Source organism: Eubalaena glacialis, chromosome 1 (genome assembly GCF_028564815.1).
Source record: "Eubalaena glacialis isolate mEubGla1 chromosome 1, mEubGla1.1.hap2.+ XY, whole genome shotgun sequence".
NCBI lineage: Eukaryota > Metazoa > Chordata > Mammalia > Artiodactyla > Balaenidae > Eubalaena > Eubalaena glacialis.
The window spans coordinates 196,902,308-196,924,165 of NC_083716.1; the positions used below are offsets into that span (position 1 = coordinate 196,902,308).

The following is a 21,858-nucleotide window of genomic DNA, read 5'->3' on the forward strand; positions in this document are numbered from 1 at the left end:
CTTGGGCTGGTGAATGAATGCTGGGAGGAAAGGGGAGCTAGGTCCTGGGCAGAGGGCCTGGCAAATCATGAGCAAAGCATCTATCCTAGGGATATGAAATACCCATAAACTAAATCCACCACTGCTCATTTCTTCTTCTGTTGCTTCTGCCTGGGATGCATCTCTCCTTTGTAAACTCTCTGAATCCTACCCCTCCTCTTCATAGTCCCAAACCACATCTTCAAGCTGTTCGATCAGAATTGGAAACGGGGGCTAGAAATCTACATTTTTAACAAGTTCCCCAAGTGATTTTTATAACGAAATGCTAACTTAGGGTGATGAATCTCACTACAAAATTCAAGAGGAAGACAGATGGGACGGAATGTCCCCGAAAGAGAACCAGATGCACCAAACGAGCGCTTCTGTCGAAATAAATCAGAGGTACCATTTTTCATTATTCAAACTGGCAAAGATGAAAACACTTTGCACCACTCAGTGTTGATGGTGGAATGAGCTTTTACACACTGCTGGTGGTAATGTGAATTGGTACGTTACTAAAGGACAATTTGGCAATTCTTATCAAGAGCCTTGACATTTTTCATACCCTCTGACATAGTAATTCCACTTTTAGAAATTTATCCTAAGATTGTGGTCTCCACCTTGGCAATTTATCAGAATCCCTTGTGAAGCTTTTATGAACTACACATTTCTGGGCCCCACTCCCTGGAGATTCTGATTCTGTAGATTTGGGGCAAGGTCTGGGAACCTGGGTTTTGAAAATACTGTTGTCATTTGGGCTTTTTTTTTTTTTAATTTCAGGTAATAGAAAAGTTAAAATTGCTGGAAGTTAAAAAAGTTTAAAAAAAGTTTTAAAAAAGTTAAAAAAGTTAAAAGTTAAAAAAGTTTAAAAAGTTAAAATCCTTCCCCATCCTCCACTTCCTCCCTTCACTCCCTGTGGGTAATCAGAGAGAACACGTTGTTCTGCATTTTTTCACTCTATAACATATATTATAGTTATTATTCTATTTCAGTATATTCAGATCTAATATTTTAATAGCTGTTTATGGATGTTAATAATTCAATTTATTTAACCATTGAGATCATTTAAAGATGGACATCTGAGATCATTTTCACATTTTGTTATTATAAATAACAAGACCAAAAACATCATTGTATGGATATCCTTCTTTTTACCTGTGTGAGAATTTCTGTAGGATAGATATCCAGAAATGGAATTCATGAGTTGCACTAAACTTTGATATTGACAAACTGCTTTCCAAAATGGTTTTACTAAATGTGGCAGACATACTTACCTGTCCCCTCAAATTCCTGCTTCCTCTCTGATAGGATGCAGTAAGTCCTTTGAAGTGGAAAGTGGCAGCCCATTCAGAGATTACACTGCCTAGCATTCCTTGCATGGTGTGGAAGGAGTGTAACTAGTTCTTGCTAATGGGATGCATACATAGTGTGTCATTACTAGGCCAAGGAATCTTAGATGTGGCTGTGACTTCATGCTCTTTCTCTGGCTCCTGTCTATCTCCAAAGACATCCCTTTGCAATAGCCAAGCCATACTTGGAAGAAACTTGGATCCCTGAATTGCAATGAAAAGGAAATCCACCCACTTATCTACAGAGTAACCAATATTAAACTGTTATGTGCATGATAAATAAAATCCTATTGTCTGATAGTTTATTTAGTACAGTAACTAGTGTTATTCTCATTAATAATATATCAGTTTTCACTCATGTCAATAGTGGGTATATTAAAAACAACAACTCTATAAGCGATTTTGATGCCTAGAGTTAAAACCCACCATTCTAACAGAATAATCATAAATATGAATGAAATTTTGACAATAGGTATGTGTTCTTCACTTGTTTATATTGGTAAAAAACAGGAAAAAGTAATAAATGTCCAATTAATAGGTGAATACAAATGATACTGAAAAAGAGTATTTAATGGCATGGAATGCCATTCCATGGTTGGTTGGTTGATTATTTAACTGACTGTATTAAGCTTAGGAAGGATATAAAACAATATCAATTTTTAAAATAAGTTGAAAGATATATTTGAGTAGAAATATTGGCAGGAAATATACTATAATATACTATTTTATAATACTATAATGTTAACAGTGGTTATCAGTTAAAGATTGGATTACAGATGATTTTCTTCCTTTTTACTTATCTATGTTTTCTAAACTTTCATTATTGGATGTACATCACGTTTGTGATAAGAAATAAAGTTCTTTAAAAATCAGTAGGTATGATATAGAGCTACATTAGCAAAAAGATAGAACCTACAGGAACTTAGAGATAAACCACCTGTCAGTCTCTGGATTTGTATTGTTTGAGGGTTAATAACTCGTGACAGTTGGCTGCCTCTGAGGATACCTGAAAAAGTGTTCACATGCTTATTAAAAGGCCTCCTATAGAGCAGATTACCAACAAGTGCATGTTTATTAATTGATTAGCAAGGTTGGAGATTAGGACCAATATGTACAGCTAAAAGAGTTAAAGACATGGGAAATTAATAGCCCCCAAAATACAGTTTCTGTTTTCTAATTCACGGAGAACTACTTTTAAAAAATAAAAACCAGATGTTCTTCCATTCACTGGTAAGTTTTTTCATTCACTGACAAGTGAATAATGGGAAAATGGGTTTAATTTACAGCAGAATGACAAAAGAAGGCATTTTCTGATGACCATGTTGGTATTAGAAGGTTACAAAGTCTGTTCTTGCAATACCCTTCCCTAGAGATTTTAAATAACAGGAAAGAGATTGAAGTGGTTCAGCTGTGGTTTTCAAAACCAAAGAGCGGGGGCTTCCCTGGTGGCGCAGTGGTTGGGAGTCTGCCTGCTGGTGCAGGGGACACGGGTTCGAGCCCTGGTCTGGGAGGATCCCACATGCCGCGGAGCGACTGGGCCCATGAGTCACAACTGCTGAGCCTGCGCATCTGGAGCCCGTGCTCCGCAACAAGAGAGGCCGCGATAGTGAGAGGCCCGCGCACCGCGATGAAGAGTAGCCCCCGCTTGCCGCAGCTGGGGAGAGCCCTCGCACAGAAGCGAAGACCCAACACAGCTAAAAAAAAAAAAAAAAAAAAAAAACCAAAGGGTGGGACACCCTGAGTTATCCTTCTTTGCCCTTTGACTTCTTGCTTGTAGATGAGAATATAGGAAGGGGAGAATGAGTAGCGAGTGTAAGATACAATACAGCACTTTAAGATGATAATTATAGCACTTAAAAATGACAAACAAAAGTTAGAGGTGAGGTTTTAAATTTCACTGTGCTTGTAAAGATGTAATGGAGTGAAAACTGGAAACTAGATGCCCAGTTCTAGAAGACTGGGTAAAGTATGGTGCATTCATAAGATACGAAAGACCTGCAGAAGAACACTGTAAAACACTGCCGAGAGAGATTAAAGACCTAAACATATGGATGTTTCAGGTGATTACCAGAAGCTTGGGGGTGGAGGAAGATTGGGGAGATGTTGGTCAAAGGGCACAAAGTTGCAGTTATGTAGGATGAATAAGTCTAGAGATCTAATGTACAGCATGATGACTATAGTTAATAATGATGGAAGTACGCTAAGAGAGTAGATTTCAGGTGCTCTTATCATACACACAAAAGTGATAACTAAGTGAGATAATATTAATTAGCTTGACTGCAGTAATCCTTTCATTATGTACGTGTATATCAAATCATCATACTGTACACAATTTTTTAAAAAAATATAAAATATATTAAAGAAAAAACCCTTAGATTGTGGCTTTGTATCCCATCAAGTAATCTCTACTTTGGAGAATAAAAGAAGAGGTAACATTTCCAACTCATTTTATAAGGTTAGTATAATACTGATATTAAAACCAGATAAGAACTATAAAAGAAACGGATATATTTGCAATAGATGCAAAATCCTATATAAAATATTAGCAAATCATTCAGCAGTATATAAAAATGAGTTTATCTCAGGAATGTAACAATGGTTCAATATAAGAAAATCTATGTTATACACCTTAAGTATGGATTATAGGAGATAAGTATATAATTATCTTAAGAAATGCAGAAAAATCATTTGATAAAATGTAATATTGGTGGGACTTCCCTAGCGGTCCAGTGGTTAAGACTCCATGCTTCCACCACAGGGGACACGGGTTCGATCCCTGGTGGGGGAACTAAGATCCCACAGGCTGCATGGTGTGGCCAGAAAAATAATAATAATAATATTCGTCAAGATTTCTAAAAATATCTGTAAATCAGGATTATAAGAAAATTTCCTTAACACCATAAACCTATAGCAAGCATTATCTTAATAAAACATTTCACCTGCTATGACTACTTCACTTCAATATTGTAATGAAATTCCTAACTGATAAGAGAAAGAAATAAGCATAAATCTCAAAAAGGAACAACCAAATCTCTCCTTATTTGCGGATGATATGCTCGTCTAGATAAAGTAAAAAAGAGAGTCCACACAAAGTTAGAATCAATAAGAGAGTTCAGGAAAATCTGTATTCAAACATCAGTAGTATTTCTATGGACTAGCAATAATCATATAGAAAGCATAATAGAGAAAAAGATACCACACACAGATGGCCAACAGGCACATGTAAAGATGGTCATCATTGTTAATTATTAGAGAAATGCAAATCAAAACTACAATGAGGTACCACCTCACATCGGTCAGAATGGCCATCATTAAAAAGTTTACAAATAATAAATGTTGGAGAGGGTGTGGAGAAAAGGGAACCCTCTTACACTGTTGGTGGGAATGTAAATTGGTGCAGCCACTATGGAAAACAGTGTGAGGGTTCCCCAAAAAACTAAAAATAGAGTTACCATATGATCCAGCAATCCCACTCCTGGGCATATATCCAGACAAAACTATAATTTGAAAAGATATGTGCACTCCTATGTTCATAGCAGAACTATTTACAATAGCCAAGACATGGAAACAACCTAAAACTCCATTGACAGATGAATGGATAAAGAAGATGTAGTATATATATATGCACACACACACACACACACAATGGAATATTATTCAGCCATAAAAAGAATGAAATAATGCCATTTGGAGCAACATGGATGGACCTAGAGATTATCATACTAAGTGAAGTAAGTCAGAAAGAGAAAGACAAATACCATGTGATATTACTTATATGTGGAATCTAAAATCTGACACAAATGAACATATCTACGAAACAGACTCATAGACATAGAGAACAGACTTGTTGCCAAGGGGGAGGGGGGTGGGAGATGGAAGGATTAGGAGTTTGGGATTAGCAGATGCAAACTAGCATATACAGTATGGATAAACAACAAGGTCCTACTATATACAGGGAACTATATTCAATATCCTGTGATAAAGCAAAATGGAAAACAATATGAATAAGAATATATATATGTATAACTGAATCACTTTGTTGTACAGCAGAAATTAACACAGCATTGTAAATCAACTCTACTTCAATAAAATATATTTAAAAATAAACGTTAGAGTGCCTAAAATAAAGATACCACTCAAATATCAATAAAATGTAAAAAAAAAAATTTAGGGATAAATCTAAGGAAAGGTATACTATAACTTTATGATGAAGGCTTAAAAATAACACTAAAGAACATAGACAAAGACCTGATTAAGTATAATGACATACCATGTTCATTGATGGAAAGATTCAATTATCATGAAAGTGGAATGGGCAGTGCAAAGGAATGGCAGAAGCCCTCCTAAGAAATTTCTAACAATCACTTTGTCATTGTACTGTGCTTTATTGTCTGAGGAACTTCAAAATCTTTTGTACTCCTGGAATACAAAGAGTTAGAGCTCTTGACACTTAGCTCCTGAGGAGCTGGTATGGGTTCAGAAAGACCACCTCCCCCTTCCCAGGTGAAGGCTAGTCCTAGAACAATTGTCTCAGACTCAATTTCACTTCAGCCCTTCCTCCTCTCCTGAGTTAGTACATCTTTTCCAGGCTTCCAGATGCTTAGTGTTCCCTTCTCTGAAAGGTTTCTCAGCTTTTGCTGCTTCTGGTCCCACCCAGTCTGAATTCTCAGTTACCACACACTCTAAAAACACTTCTTCCCAATGCCAATTTCCTCCATCCTTAGAAATTGCTGATCTCAGCAAGAAAATCTTATCCTGTGAACTGAGTTTAGGGATCTAAACTATATTTGCAATAATGACATTATATTTGCTCCATTTATTTAGGGATACTCATTGCAACAAGGTGACATTCACATTTTCAACGTCAATTGAACTCTTCATTTATTAAATAAGACACTGAGTCCCTACGACGTGCTGGGCTTGTGTTAAGCACTCTAGGGTTGCACAGATGTATAAGCCAAGGAGCTCACAGCCTTGTGGAGGAGACAGGTAAGTATGTAGACACATTAGTTCCAGTTATTTCCCATTAACTTCCCACTGCACTTCACATAGAATTCATCAAACTCGTCTTGTTATCTCACTTCCTTCCCCAAACCTAATCTTCATTATGCATCAACATCATGTAATAACCCAGACTAAAACTCTCAATCACCTCTTATTTCTTGCTCTGCTCTCTCACACATTTCATAGCTGTTCACTCATTATGTGTCAATTCTTTTACCAAATTATCTCACAACTCCAGCACTTTTTTTTTATCCTTGTCATTGTCTAGCTCAGCATCCCTTGAACTACTGCAATAATATGCAAACAGGTCTCTGTGCCTCAATGTTCACCTCTGCCACGCTATCCTCCACACCATTGCCATGAAGCCTCTGTCTCTGTCTCTATCTCTATCTCTCTATCTCTACCTCTTTCTCTGGAAGACTTTTTATTGTTCAGAGGAAGAAATAGAAGAGTCTAGAGGAGGAGAAATGGTGAGTTGATGGTGTACTGAACTACAGAGAACCAATGAGATATTAAGTTTTCCCAAAATAAATCCTGACAGAGATGAGGTAAGTTATGAAAGCCTGGTAAAAGTAGGAAAGGCAGCTAGCTGTTTTTTAAAAGTTTAATATGGTACTGCTTATTTTCTCATTTCCACATCTTTCTACTGAGGCAGAAATCACAGATTCAAAGACAGAAAATAGGCAGGTTCTTGACTCCATAGGCACACAGGAGGTTCTTCTCATTTTTCTGGTAAACGTAGTTCTTGGCTACCTGTACCACTTTAGCACCTCACTGTGCACTTAGGAGCCCACTCAGCAGCTGGGAGTGATGTCACTATGTTCTCAACCAAAGTAGCCAATCAGAGGATTATGGTAAATAGATGCTGATGATCAACCAAGTACCAAGTACTTGGCTCTGGATCCTCATTTTTTTAAAGGAAGAAGTGTGAGAGATAGGTCAATTGAGCAAATCTTTTGTCCCCCAGGTCATTTCTGGAGAAATCAGTAATGTAAGCTCAGAGGGTACCTGGTGACTTGGTGAAAAAAACCAACAATGAACTTTTCATTGATAAATTACAATGGATGCCTTTAAAGTGATTTGGACCAATTAAAGGCAGTTACTCAATGCCTATGAACTAAATCTAATTATACACAAAGTTTAGATAGCAACTTGATCATTACTCACTCAATTCACAATTTTAAAACTAAACATAAATTAGTTTCTAATGGACTTGGATTATATTGACTAGCTTGTTTACAAGTAGATTTGTTTATTTTTGCTCCCATTTTTACCCTTTTATTATACTCACTTGTACAAAAATGTTTTAAGTGGCAAATACTAAGGTAACCAGTCTTATAAGCTATCTTGGTTTTGACTAAGTATCTTTTTGGAAAGTTCCCAGGTCACAATGGATTTAGAACAGTGTAGCTAGCTTTCCTATGCGTCTTCATCTCCGTGAGATAGGGACAACTAAAATAAGAAACTAATTTTTAAAAAACTGCTGGCAGAATGATACAATTCTCCTACTTTTAAGGTGAATATCTGCTCAGCTTTTTCTTCACAGCCACCATGACACTCCCAGCAAATGAAACCCATGGATAGTAAAAGTCAACTTACGACACTGAACATTTTCATGTCCTCTTCCTCAACTGGTATCTGTGTTTCTCCACCCATGTTCTCAGTGGTGAGGTTAGTTGTCACACTAGGGCTATAGAAATCTATTGATAATTTATTCTTGGGGGTGACTGCTCTCTCTGGGGTTGGTAGCTCCTCTAAAGCTTCTGTTACAGTTGTCAGGCTGGCAGATTCAGGCCTCATCCCTGTGTCTGGACTTTCCTTGACAGCTCCTGGATAAATTGCACAGGTTTCATGTTTCCCAAAACCAAGAGTTGGACTTGATTTTTCATCATATGAATAATTTAGGTTTTTTTTTTCCCTTGGGAACACCATAGCTGGTTTTTGTGTTAGGGAAAATGAAACGTATCCAATCTCTGGCTCATTCTCTAAATTTAGATGATTTGAGGAGAGGGAGAGTAGGGGCTGGAATGAGGAAAGAAAAAACTTTCAGCCTTAGGAGAATTCTCCAATATTCTTTTGCCTACAGCAGATAAGGGATGGGTCTTTCTAGAGATAAAGCTTGCTCTGTATATGTTTTTTAAAAAACCTATATTCATGTCACACTTTGGCTTAAAAACCTTTGATGGCTCCCCATTGCCAAAGTCCAAATTGCTTAGCATGGCGTTCAAGGTCCTCATACAACTCCCCTTTAATGCTTGAAGTGCGAAGCTTGTTTGCACAATAGGGATTCCCCAGTCTTGCTCCTGCTTTTCCCTCTGTACATGATTCCCTTTCCTCCCTTTTTCTCTTCAGAGAGTTCAGAATCATCCTACTGGAAACAGCTCAAATGTTCCCAACTCTGCCAATTATGACTGCAGATCCCTTGACCATGGTGCCTATCACACTGCATCATAAATATTTATCTGCACTTTGGTCTCCATTCTAGATCACAGACTCTTTGAACATCAGAGTTTTATCTATGTCCTTTTCCCCCTTGTATTTTCTGCAATCAATACAAGCCTGCTGTTAAAATCCATATGATGAAACCAATATTCGATCAACAAATGTCTATGAAGTAGATACTTAGTATACCCACTAAGCAAATTATATGAGCCCTACTTTAAGAAATCCAAACTATCATTTGGAATTTAAAAACATGTGCACTATAGACAAAGTAATTATTTCACAAAGAGGGAAAGGACAAATCGTTATAGACAAGTAATAAACTGTGAGAAAAAACTTAATAAGGAGGGAGAGCAATCTAGGTTTGGATAAGATGAAGGCTTGGGGGAATATGCACAAAATGATCCATGAATAAAGTTTCAGGTGGGTGGGATCTTGAGTTGATCACGCTGGATTTCTAGTTTAGTGCGACGTGCACAGGACAAGGATTGTGATGCACACCATCTACCTTCTGTTGGCTGTCCCAGATTACACAGCAAACAAAATCTTGACAGCTAACTCCCATTTCATCTTAGATGGCACGACATACAGGTCTCTTAGCCTTTGAAATATGAGCATTGTGATATTGGCATCAGGTAAGTTTCTCAGAGGAAAACAGATTTTGGGGGTGTGTGCTGAGGACTTGGGGAAATAACTGTGGCCTGAAAATGACACACTGGCTGCCGCCCATGTGCAGAAAATGACCTGAAAGATTGAACCCTCCATTCAGCTCTTTCAGAGTTAACACCGAGTGGCTACACCAGGCTCTGTTCAGGTTGGAGGTTGAGGTGGCCTCTCTTGCATGTGGTGTACAGAGAGGAAGGAAGAGGAGTGAACTGAGAAAGCAGCATGAATTAGAGGATACAATCTGGCAGATTCAGAGCTGCTCAGCAGTTAAAGCAACTTTTTTCTCCCCCATATCGCAAAATACTGTCTCCTATTCTTCACTTTGTCATGTTAAAAATCTCACATCACCTGATACTCAGAACCAACAATAGGTTTTTTACAGACGGGACAGGAAGCAACCACTGTTTGCCCAACTTCTGAGGAGCTTTCAACTCCAACACGTATTTTTGTTCAGGCAAATCCAAACACCTCTGAGAAAGAGGTGTACATGGGGGTACAGAGAATAGAACATGCTAGGTGTGGGTTGCCTTTGCTCACTCCCCCTCACACACAGAGTCTAAAACTCTCACTAATTGACTCATTACCCTGGTGGGTGAAAAATGCTCTGTAGGCGGTGGGATTACTAACCACAGACTTAACACCAAAACCCTGAACTCAGCCTTCTAATAGATGGAGTTTTTTTCTACTTTCAGACAAGTTTGCTGTTGCCTGTTTCCCCTTACTTCCCTAACACTAATTTGTGAGGGATAGCCATAGAAGTTCCCATAAGTTAAAAACAAAAATGTGTGAATTTTTTAGACTGTAAGCTTCATGACGTCCTCCAATTGTATTCCTAGTGCTTAAGATGTGACTGATAACATAAGAACTTATTAAATATTTGTTGACTAGATAATAAGATTGGTTACGTGATATTTATAAAAGACTCAGTATAAAGTGACAGACAAGGTAGGAAAATGAAGAGATGGATTCATGTGCCTATTAGCAAATGGTAACAAAAAGAAAGCCACACAATAAAATTTCAAAATGCAAACTTAATAAAGGGGTCAAAGAGGATATTTTACATTGATTTTTTAAAAGTTGCATTCACCAATATTATCTTGTACTTATGCTCCTCACAACATAGTAACAAATACACAAAGCAAAAACTTCTAGAAGTTTAGGAGAGTTGATAAACCCACAGTGATAGAAAAAGATTGACTTCAGTATGTTGCTTTAAAAAATCAATGGAATTTTCTAACAGATCTCCCTGATTGTTCCTTGACTAACTACAATTCATTTGTCAGAGTAAGCTTAAAGAACAGAAATCAGTTCATGTCACACCTCTGCTCAAACCTCTCAATGGTTTCCTATCACACTCAGTATAAGACTCAGATTCCTGACCAAGGCCCACAAGCTTCTATACAAGACAGCCCAGCTCACCTCTTTGATCTCATTACTTTGTTATTTCATGTTTTAGATACATCCTTGAAAAAACTACAGTTTGTCTTAGAATTGCTAAGTTTTGTCCACATAATGGATATTTTTTTCTGATATCTTATTGGGCACTTTCAATCTTTCATGCACTCTATTTTCACTTTTTGTAGTGGTACTTTTGAAATTTTAGCATGTGCGCTTAACATCTGTGTCTGATTCCCTTTCGTAGTTCCTTCTGTGAGCATACCATTGTAGTGAACTTTTAATTTTGTATAATAATTGAGCTGGGTATAGAAGTCTAAGTTGATGGATATTGTACTCCAGCTCTGTGAAGAGTTTATTCCACTCGTCTCTCACTTAATACTGTTTTAAATTTGGCTTTCAGTTTCTCTCTCATTTTTATGTAGGTAATAGATTTGGTCTCTCTTGCTACTTTTAGGACTTTTTCTTCCTCTCTGGTGTCCTGCAGTTTCTTTTTATTTATCATGCTTGGGGCCTGTATTTCTAGAATCTAAGAATATATGACAGCCACCAGGTCAGCTCCTACCCACAGTTCTGTTTTATAGTTTAACATTTTTTTTGGTTCTATAACTTAAAATTTAGATTAGTGGTTACTGCAGGTGGGGAGAGAGCAGAGTGGAGATGGGGGTGGGGGCACAGAAGGCTACAAAGATACTGATAGCAACTGAGTATAAAATGTCAATAGCAGCCTGCCCTACTATCTGCATATATATATATGTATGTATGTGTATATATATATATATATATATATATATATATATATATACACATACATATATATATGTATGTTAGAAATGATGTTCATGAAATATTAATATGGTTATATCTGGGGAGTAGATTTTGGATTATTTCATATTTTTGTATTGCTTCATTTTTTAAAATTATGAATATGTACCATTTTAATTTTTTTAGTCATTCTGAGGCAGAAAGAGAGAGAAGGGTTGTTAGAGGCTGAATATTTGTGTCTCCCCAGTTCATATGTTGAAATCCTAACCCCTGATGTGATGGTATTAGGAGGTGAAGCCTCTGATAAGTGATTAGGTCATAAGGGCAGAGCCCTCTTGAATGGGATTAGTGTTCTTTTAAAAGAGAACCTAGAGAGCTTCCCTGTGAGGTTACAGGGAAAAGACAGCCATCTATGAACCAGAAAGCTGAATCAGACGTTGCATGTGCCAGCACCTTGATCTTGGGCTTCCTATCCAGAACTGTGAAAAATAAATGTCTTTTATTTAAAATCCATCCAATCAATCGTACTTTTGTTATAGCATCCAGAACAGACTAACACAGACAGGAAGATGAATAAGGAAAAGAGATTTTCACTAGGAAGTCCAAGAACAAAGATCCAGCAATCAAGCTCCAAGGTATTTACCCAAATGTATTGAAAACTCATACGCACACAAAAACCTACACATAAATGTTAATATCAGCTTTGTTTATAAATCCCCAACATGGATAAACAAACTGTAGTACCGCCATAAAAAGGAATATCATTCAGCGATAAAAAGAGCTATCACGCTACAAAAAGACACGGAGGAAACTTAAAAGCATATTACTAAGTGAGGAAAGCCAATCTGGAAAGTCTACATACTGTATGATTTCAACTATATGACATTCTGGAAAAGGTAAAACTATAGTGTAAAAAGATTAGTGGTTGCCAGGAGTTAGGGAGTGGGGGAGGGACGGACAAATGAATTGGTGGAGCAGAGGAAATGTTTAGGGCAGTGAAACTGAAATGGTGGATACATGACATCATGCATTGTCAAAACTTATAGACTTGTACAACACAAAGAGTAAACCCTAATGCAATCTTGGACTTTAATAATAATGTACCACAATAGGTTCATCAACTGAAACAAATGTACAAAACCAATGCCAGATAATAATACGGGAAACTGGGGAGAGGCAGGTGGAGAGGGAGTATATGGGAGCTTTCTGTACTTTCTGCTCAATTTTTCTGTAAACCTAAAGCTGCTCTAAAAAAATAAAGTCTATTGTTTTTTTTAAAAAAAGTCCTAAGAACAGGGCGAAGCATTCCTGAAATATCTGGGACAGATATTTATTTTTAGCAAATCCTAATACAGTCCTTACCACATGCTTTACAATTTTTTTTAATGCTCCTAACATCCCTGTGGAGTAGGTACCATTGTGATTCCACTCACACCGCTGAGGAAACTGAGGCCAGAGAGTGTAAACATCTTGCCCTGAGCCACACAGCAAGGAAGTCACAGAGCCAGGATTCAACCCAGCATAGTCCTTGCTCCTGGCCTTCACCTGAGTCTACCTCCCCCCTTAGAGGGACTAAGGCGACCTGGACATTAGTGTTCGCTGCTTCCACCTCGGAGATTGCCTTGACTCTTGGTTCAATGGTTTTGTTTGTCTTTTATAACAAGCCATTCCAAGTTCTTATCAGAAGTAGGTGGGATATAAATAGTAAATTAAAATATTGAAACTGGAGATCCCAGTTGCTCTGTCAAGGGCTAAAATAAATTTACCTATACCTGCTTAGTTCCCCTGATACCATACTGTTTGTTCTTTTATGCTATAATAGTTACGATGGATTGTATTTAAAATGCCAGAGGATGAAAATGTTCAAACCAGGTAAGAACAGTGATACTATTCTTTCAGCAGGAGGTGTTTTTTTTTTTCTTTTGAGGGGAGGGGGATCTTGTTTTATCAAAAAGACTTGTCTTAACATAATTGGCGATGTTCTGAATTAATATAAATACCCAATAAGTATAGTTTATAAATCAAAGGAAAGAGCAAATGATTTTGTCCATTCAAAATATCCTAACCAGGGAATTCCCTGGCGGTCCAGTGGTTGGGACTCTGAGCTTCCACTGCAGGGGGCATGGGTTCAATTCCTGGTTGGGGAACTAAGATCCCACGAGCCTCACAGCACGGCCAAAATAAATTTAAAAAAATAAAGACAAAATATCCTAACCAATCAAACTGTTTTGGGAGTCTCAAGTTCATAGTAGAACCATGCTGGGTACTGGAGGGAAGAGGAAGGTCACAAAAGGAACTCAGGCTTTTAACTTCAAAGAGCTTGTGACCTGCTTAGACACATCCAGCACAGATGAGATACTGCTTATCTTGCAGCCCACGCTCTGTGAGGAATGAGAATAAGGGGTAAAGCACTGGTGAAGGCTTCCTTGCTGCCCTGGGACCTCCACAGCTCCTCGAGGGATGAATGGGAGCTGGACTGGAGGAAGAGAGGCGGCAGAGCATTCCTGGCCATGAGACTGTCACGGACAAAGGCCCAGAGTCATGCAAGAGTGAGCTGGTTGTGCTCAGGAACAAGGAGTAGATCTATTTTTCTGGGGCAGGAATGTTGAGGAGCTTGGGGCAGTTTATTGGAAAAGGTCGACAGAGACAAGATGCTGGAAGGCCCATGACATAAGCAGAGACGTTTGTGCTTGAGCTGAAATGTGACTGGGAATTACCGCCGGTTCTTGGGCTCCCTCACAATCTTAACCCCACTCAGAAAAATGATGGGCTGGACACTTACCCTTGATTTACACTAAGAAGATCCTGCTACTTTCCCTATCAACAAAAAGGTCCCTTTTTTGAAAGCCTATTTTTTTTGCCAGAATAAAAGCTTCAGTCCTTCTTACAATCCCAAAAGGTAGATAATAATCAACCTCATTTACATGAAAAGATATAGGAATTTAGAAAAATGAAGTGACTTGCCCAAGACCACATTTTGAGAATCAGAATTTCCAAAGGCCATGCATCACCTATTTTACCCACCCATGTCCCTCTAGCAAAGACCAAGGGTCAGCAACCTTTCCTATAAATGGCCAGATAAATACGCTTAATACAGACACACACGTGTGTGCACACACACACACACACATGCACACAATACACATATACACATTTTTATTTTAGGCTTTGGAGCCATACGGTCTCTGTTACAACTACTCAACGGTGCCACTGCAGTGCAAAAGCAGCCAGAGTCAATACGTAACTGACTAAGCAAGCTGCATTCCACTAAAATACAGAAATTTGAATTTCCTATAATTTTCATGCCACTTATTTATTTTACTTTTATTCTTTTTCAACCACTTAATGTAAAAGCCATTCTTAGCCATGGACCATACAAGAACAGGCAGCGACCACATTTGACTTGTGGGTAGCAGTATGCCACACCCCTGTCTTAGGTTTATTGATTAGAGCACTAACTAATGAAGCCAAGGTTAAATGTCTTACCTCTGGAAGAGATAGTTTGCTTTACACTGTGAAAAATCCTGTTTTGTTGGCAACAAGTTCATTTCCTACCCACAGCCAAGTGTCTTGCAAATTTGTAGGGGATTACAAGGGCAAAGGTAACAGTAAAACAACAATGAAAAAATCCAACCCAAACAACAATAAAACAATAACATCAATTAAAAACAACAATCTAAACAACAATAAAAAATTAATATCTATGTCCCTCTCACAAGTGTTAGTAACATCAAGCACATTTCTATTATAGTCTAGGAAAATTTTTGTAAAAATGCATTAATTGTAATTTTGAGATTCTAAAGATGCCTCACTGAGAAATGGCATATGTATATTTCATGTTGTCTAATACGTTGTATAGGCACTCAGTAAATATTAGAGCTGTCCACGTTCAGAGTTTGTTTCATAAGCATCTCTGTGTTTAGGTCATTATTAGTCTGCCCTTAATTCTTTAGATCTCTGTTTCACTTACTTCATTCATTCATCCCTTTAATCAATGAATATTACACACCTACTATATGTCCAGCTGTGTGGTGGGCACTGGGAATTCAAAGCTGAATATAAAGTCCTTGCCTCAAGTAACCCACAATTTGAGGGAGAAGAAAAACTTAGAAATAACACTAATGTAGAATATACTAAATGCTATGGTACAGATGTGTTGGAGGTGTCATGGGAACACAGAGAGATGGGCTTTGCCTGGGTGAACTTTTGGAATAGGTAGCTACAGGGCACCACAGAATGCTTTTGAAGGAGGTGAAGTTTGAACCAAATCGGGAAGGATACACACAACCATAATGCCTCCACCTATGAACGAGAACACTACCAACTCTAAATTGTTACATAAGAGACAAAGGCAAGGGAGGACGGAGAGATAGCCATGAACCTAGAATCTTTCAAATCCCTGTTCCACATTCTCAATTTGATCATAACTAGTAAACAGTCACATGCAAATCACATACCCTCCCACTTGTGGTGTATTTTAGATTCAACAGTTGGTGAAAAACAAACATTGGGTAATGAAATAAAATTAAGCACAAAATTTAAAATAGTAAGAGAATTCAGCTTTTTCCCTCTTACATCTGGTTTGGAAGTAAGATAAGGCTACTTTTTTTTTTTTTTCTTTTTTGCTAAATTTAAGACTTGTAAATCCAAATATTTTTTAAAAGTAGAATGCATTCTCACCTGAAGGACTTTCCTAATTCTTTTTAGGTTGTGTATTAAAAGCAGATTTTTCTCTTTGGAAACGCGACCTAACTGTTCATCCAGTTGTAGTAACAAGTTTTGAAGAAGAATTGTTGCCATGGTTTCATTGTTAGATGCTGCCTCCCTAAAAAACAAAAGTGTTATTACACAGCAGGAAACAACTTAGTAAAATGTCTACTTTTTTTTTTAACCATAATCATTTTAAAGTGATAAATATATCCCACAGTGATAAGCATTTACTGGTTTTTAAAAATTAAATTGTACACATGAAAGTATATTCAACATCACTAATCATTAGGGAAATGCAAATCAAACCATGAGGTACCACTTCACACCTATTAGGATGGCTATTATTGAAAACACAAAATAAGTTTTGGTGAGGATGTAAAACTGGAACCCTTATATATTGCTGGTGGCAATGGAAAATGGTACAGCCACTGTAGAAGACAGTATGGAGATTCCTCAAATTATAAACAAAAAATTATATACAATTTCACTTCTGGGTAGATACTTAAAAGAATTGAAAGCAGGGACTTGAGTAGATACTTGACATCAACATTTATATCAGCTTTATTCACAATAGCTGAAAGGTGGAAACAACTCAGATGTTCACTGAAGGATGAATGAATAAATAAAATGTAGTAGATACATACAATAGAATATTATTCAGTCTTAAAAAGGAAGGAAATTCTGATACATGTTACTCATATGAATGAACCTTGAAAGAATATGCTAAGTAAAATGTCAGTCACAAAATAACGAATATTGTGTGATTACACTTATATGAAGTACCTAGACTAGTCGAATTCAGAGACAGAAAACAGAATAATGGTTGCCAGGGGCCGGGGTGGAGAGAATGAGGAGGAGTTATTATTTAACGAGTACACAGTTTCAGTTTGGGAAGATGAAAAAGTTCTGGAGATGGATGCACAACAGTGTGAATATACTTAATGCCACTAAACTGTAAACCTAACAAATGGTTAAAATGGTAAATTTTATGTTATGTATATTTTATCACAAGAAAAATTTTAAGACAACTATTTAAAGCAAAAAATTTTTTTAATTGTACAAGGTGAATAGAGCTTTAAAAATGTTCGTAACACATGTTAAGAAAAATATTTATATTGAGTCTGTGATAGAGAATTGATATAAACAATAGATTTACTTCTTGTCTTTTTAATACTTAGAAATCGTTGGAGTTTAGCTTATAAAAAACAAAGCACTAGAACCATTAAGTTTTCATCTACAATGGATGAAACCAGAAAGGACAATGATTCTCCTCCGTTAAGGAAGCTTTCCAAATCCTCAAAGAAAGTTCTTTACCTGATAAGAATGTATCAACTGAGTCAAAAGTGGACCATAGAATAAATCCATGTGGATAGAGCATAAAGCATTTGTGCATCAACCTCTAGGGAAAATACAATAATGTTTGATCTTACCAGTCTTGATTTTCAATCCACTGGGCCAACAGATGCCGAATTTCCATAGGAAAGTTGTCATCATAGAATTGATCAACTTGCTCCAAAAATTTTATTTCTAACTGTTGGACTTGATTCCATTGAGTCATACTACAAAGAAGAGGGAAAATTAGAGTTTAAAAATAATGTTAATTAATAACTATGGTACATGTTTTCTTTTTTTCTTGGATTTCAGACAAAGACAATGTTGTCCATCAAGTAACTGGAGAAAAAATTTCTCTTCTCTTATAGTCACCCAATTAAAGAAAACAGAAATGCTAAAACGTTTTCAATCCAAAGATAATGTAATTCTGAGCTTTTTCCTACGTCATCACTAGTGAAGGAAACAAGATTCTTTCTCGGCCCCCAAGCCACGTCCTTCTTTGTTCTAACAGAAACTCTGGTTCCGCCTTCTCTAGAAAGCTTTCACTCCCGCTCAACACCCCTCACCCTACCCCACACCTGTGTACACAGGTTTGTATTCTCAACAAGCTCCTTCCCTATCCCTTGCTGCCTCTACACTATTAGGCTTTGAGCAACTTGAAGGCAAATAACATACTCAACTATACCTCCTAAGACCCTCTTAGGGCTTTATGTGTGAGGAACACCCAATAAAAGCTTCTTTTATATAAAACTCCCTAATTCTTTTTTCTTTATTTCAGATTTATCTGGCTTCTAGAGTCAGCCTTATGTTCTAAGACTTCTAGTCTAATTCAGACTTATCTTTATGAAGAGTTTCATGTATACACTTCCGTGGGCTCTAAATTTTTCAGTTCAAAATACCTCTGGACAAATAAATATTTTTCTTTCTCTCTGTAATGATCCGCTATGGCTGGGCAAAGCTTTTAAAGTCTACTTTTAATTAGTCTCTGATGTGCATCGGACAGTAGTTAAACCCTCAAGATACTTAAGAAGAAACCACACTTGATACATAGTTAGCAGCCCGTCATAAAACAAAAGTATGTGTTTCCCCAACATAACCCCACTCTGTCCAGTTTAGAAGCTTTAGACATATTTCTTAACTCAGGGAAATTAATATGACATCTCTCCTTGAAATTACAGTATTTTACTTTTTTTAAGTCAAATTTTTTATTGTTTTGTCAGTAATTCTAGATCAAACCGAAAAAACTTTTATGTGATCAATCACGATAGTATTTCAACCTATCTTGTAGGTAAGTTAAGATTTACTTTTGCCTACAGAACATCATGATAATAAATTTCATATATTTCATATACATATTCCTCAGGTTTCAAATGGAACCATTTGGGGGCACCTTTTCCCTGACCTAAATGTATTAGGAAAAGATTACTGCCAATGTTTTGCTTAAAGAAAGCAACTGGAAAAAAGAAATGTTTCACTTTCCTATCACTTTATATTTACACATAAAATCCTAGGTGTGTTGTAAGTGCTCAATAAGTGCTCATTAAGAGAAGAATGAGTGGCACTCCTGATGCTACGAATAGCACAGGTGGATAGTATTACCCCAGCTTTAAAATGTAAAACATCTGAGGGACACATAGGCAAAACGACTCCTGCCCAAGATGCGCAGCTCCTAAGGATCAACCTGAGGTCTCCTGACACCAGACATGGTTGTCTTTCTAGATGCTGGGTGTAACCATATTCCACCCAAAATTGGAAGATTTGTTCCCATGTTACTATTGCCATTGCCCTGCTCTATCAACTTATTCTAGTTAATGACAAGAGAACAGGTGCTGAAAATAGCATTACAATTGTAATTGCTACTATTGTTAAACCCTTGCTATGATTTGGATGAAAATCTGTTTTCTTACTAAGAATTAACTGGACTGAACCCATCCTAAAGTTAGAGAGATCACTCCTAGGACCTGAGTCCATCCTCCAGAGAGCTGAACTCAAGGCTGAAAAGGGAAAAGATAGGTTCACAGTCTTAGGACATTCTTTTCTATTGCAGCTTCTAGAAATGCCTTTAAAGGATTCTAAAAACTTCTTTCACTCTCTACGGGCTAATTCTCCCATCCCAAGAAAACTATGGAGCATTTCTTTTGAAAACTGAGTGCCTGCCTAGTCTCTTTGAATGCCTGGTCCTAGAAGATCCCAATAAACGGGCATTTTGTCCCACCGCCTGGCAGCTAATGGTGCCACTTTGGGTCTGAGATGAGCCGCAGCATGCAAAGGAGGCGACCTGCCCTAAAATATCACTGCTCTCCTCAAAGCCTCAGTCACTAACTACCTCAGCTGCGGGGCTGTCTGCTGAAACCGAGGCATGCAATCTAATGTCAGACATTACAGTTGAGACAAGACGGCTAAGAAAGTGAAGGGGGCGCCCACTCCGCCCTTCGCGAGGACACACCTCCGCAGCAGCCACAACGGTCCCACCCACCGTTCACATTCTCGGGGGCAGAGCGCCCGAGTCTCGCCGAGAGACCCGCCACGGCGCACCTTTGAATCGTGGAGTCGATCGCTTCTTTTTAAAACTACCCATCCTCAGCTAGGTTAACGTGAAGTAACTGTCAAAACAGCAAGGAAACAGCTAGGCGCCGCAGCGTCCTGCAGAGCATTTCCTGGCCCGCGCTGCTCCGGAGAAGCAACGCCAAGGTGTGGTCTGCCTCCTTACCTGGCTCTCTCAGCCCGGGTCCCAGGCGGTGCTCAAGTCCAAAGTCGGAATCGCCCTTCAAGGTCCCCAGAACCCAGCCGCTGACACCATCGTCAGTAGGGGATTTGCATTTCTCCTCCCACTTGAGGCTTTCCTGTGCGTCAGCGTTGAGTCTCTGGGACTTTACTTGGGTCGTTCCCACCCACTCTCTCTTCTAGAAAAGCTGAAGACCAGAAACAGTCTGGCTGAAGCCGCTTCGCAGGGCGCCCTTTCCTCATCCCCATCAATCACTCCGGCCACTGCCTGTGGCCCGTGGGTGTCAGGAGGAGGGGCGTGGGAGGGGGGTCACACACACTCATTTTCTTCCGGTTTCCCCAGACCATCTGAGACCCCCTGCAGACTTACTTGCCTGGAGCTAAATTCCTGGCTTCCCAGCCTCCTCCTTACAGACTCCACTCATCTTGGTAAGAGCCAGCCCCTGGGATGAAAGGGGTACGTCGCCAGGATGAAAACAGCAAATCGAAGACTTCACTGTGCGCGGATTCCAGCAGGGTCTGCTCGCCGGGAGGAGGACAACCTCACCCAAAGGTTTGGGCCAGCTCCTGTGCAGGTGGACTCCTGCCCTTACTAGCCCAGTATCCTCCTTCCCTCCCCACACCTGGTGCCCTTCTCCCATTGTGACATGGGCTGGTCCTAGAATCACAGAGCTGGAGGGAGCCTTGGCTTCGTCTGGTTCTGATTCCTCTTTCATATCTGAAAAGACTGAGGCCCAGAGAGGTGACCAGAGTTACTCAATGAGTTAGCTGCAGAGGCTGGATAAGAGTCTGGGGGTTTCAACTCCCTCCTTAGTGCTCTTTTCCTTTCATCTCTTCGGAGCCAGATGTTAACACCCTGACACGCAGTAAGAGTTCTACAAAAGTTCAGGAAAATAAAGACAAAAATAAAGGAAGATAGACAAAAGGAGGTAGAAAGAATGCCTCAATCTGCTTATGTACATGCCTAGAGCCATCTGCCAAGGTCAAAGGCCTTGCTTCACCATCGTCCGGACCAGCATCGCACAGGATTCTCCTCCTCTTTCAGGAGACATTATTATCATGTGATTAAATTTACTACCCCTCTCCCTCATTCACAAAAAATAAGTCAATCAACCCCAAAGTCACGCATCTAAATTCAAAGTCATCCCTCTAAATTCACTGGTCAGGTAGAGATGGTCCTGGCTGCTTGCTCACTGGGCGGTTTCCAGGAGCTTATGCTTGCTCTGTCCCCACCTGAAGAAAGTGCCTCATTTGAGCTGTTCCGTAAGCTACGGGGCAAAGCCTGGGTTTCTTCTGGGGAAGAGGTCACTGCCTATAGGAAAAAGTCCAGATTCAAGGCACTCAAAGTTCTGTACAACTTGGTCCTAACCTCTCCTGGAAACTTTTCTCCCCCCCCCAACGAAAGCCTATGATCTGATGAAGACCAGTCTTCTCTGCTCCCTAGATGAACCTC

General features: G+C 38.7%; 1 protein-coding gene across 2 annotated transcripts in view; it reads right to left on the reverse strand.

Moving 5' to 3' along the window:
* Positions 1 to 20,552, reverse strand: part of STAT4 (signal transducer and activator of transcription 4) — a 92,140-nt gene extending 71,588 nt beyond the window's left edge. For both annotated transcript variants that reach the window (XM_061203425.1, XM_061203416.1), the window contains exons 1-3: positions 20,392 to 20,552; positions 17,780 to 17,908; positions 16,320 to 16,464 (exon numbers count right to left, since the gene is read on the reverse strand). In XM_061203425.1, the coding sequence (XP_061059408.1) occupies positions 16,320 to 16,464; positions 17,780 to 17,907 (273 nt within the window). In that variant the 5' untranslated portion in view covers position 17,908; positions 20,392 to 20,552. The remainder of the gene's footprint in view (positions 1 to 16,319; positions 16,465 to 17,779; positions 17,909 to 20,391) is intronic.
* Positions 20,553 to 21,858: the final 1,306 nt, after the last annotated feature.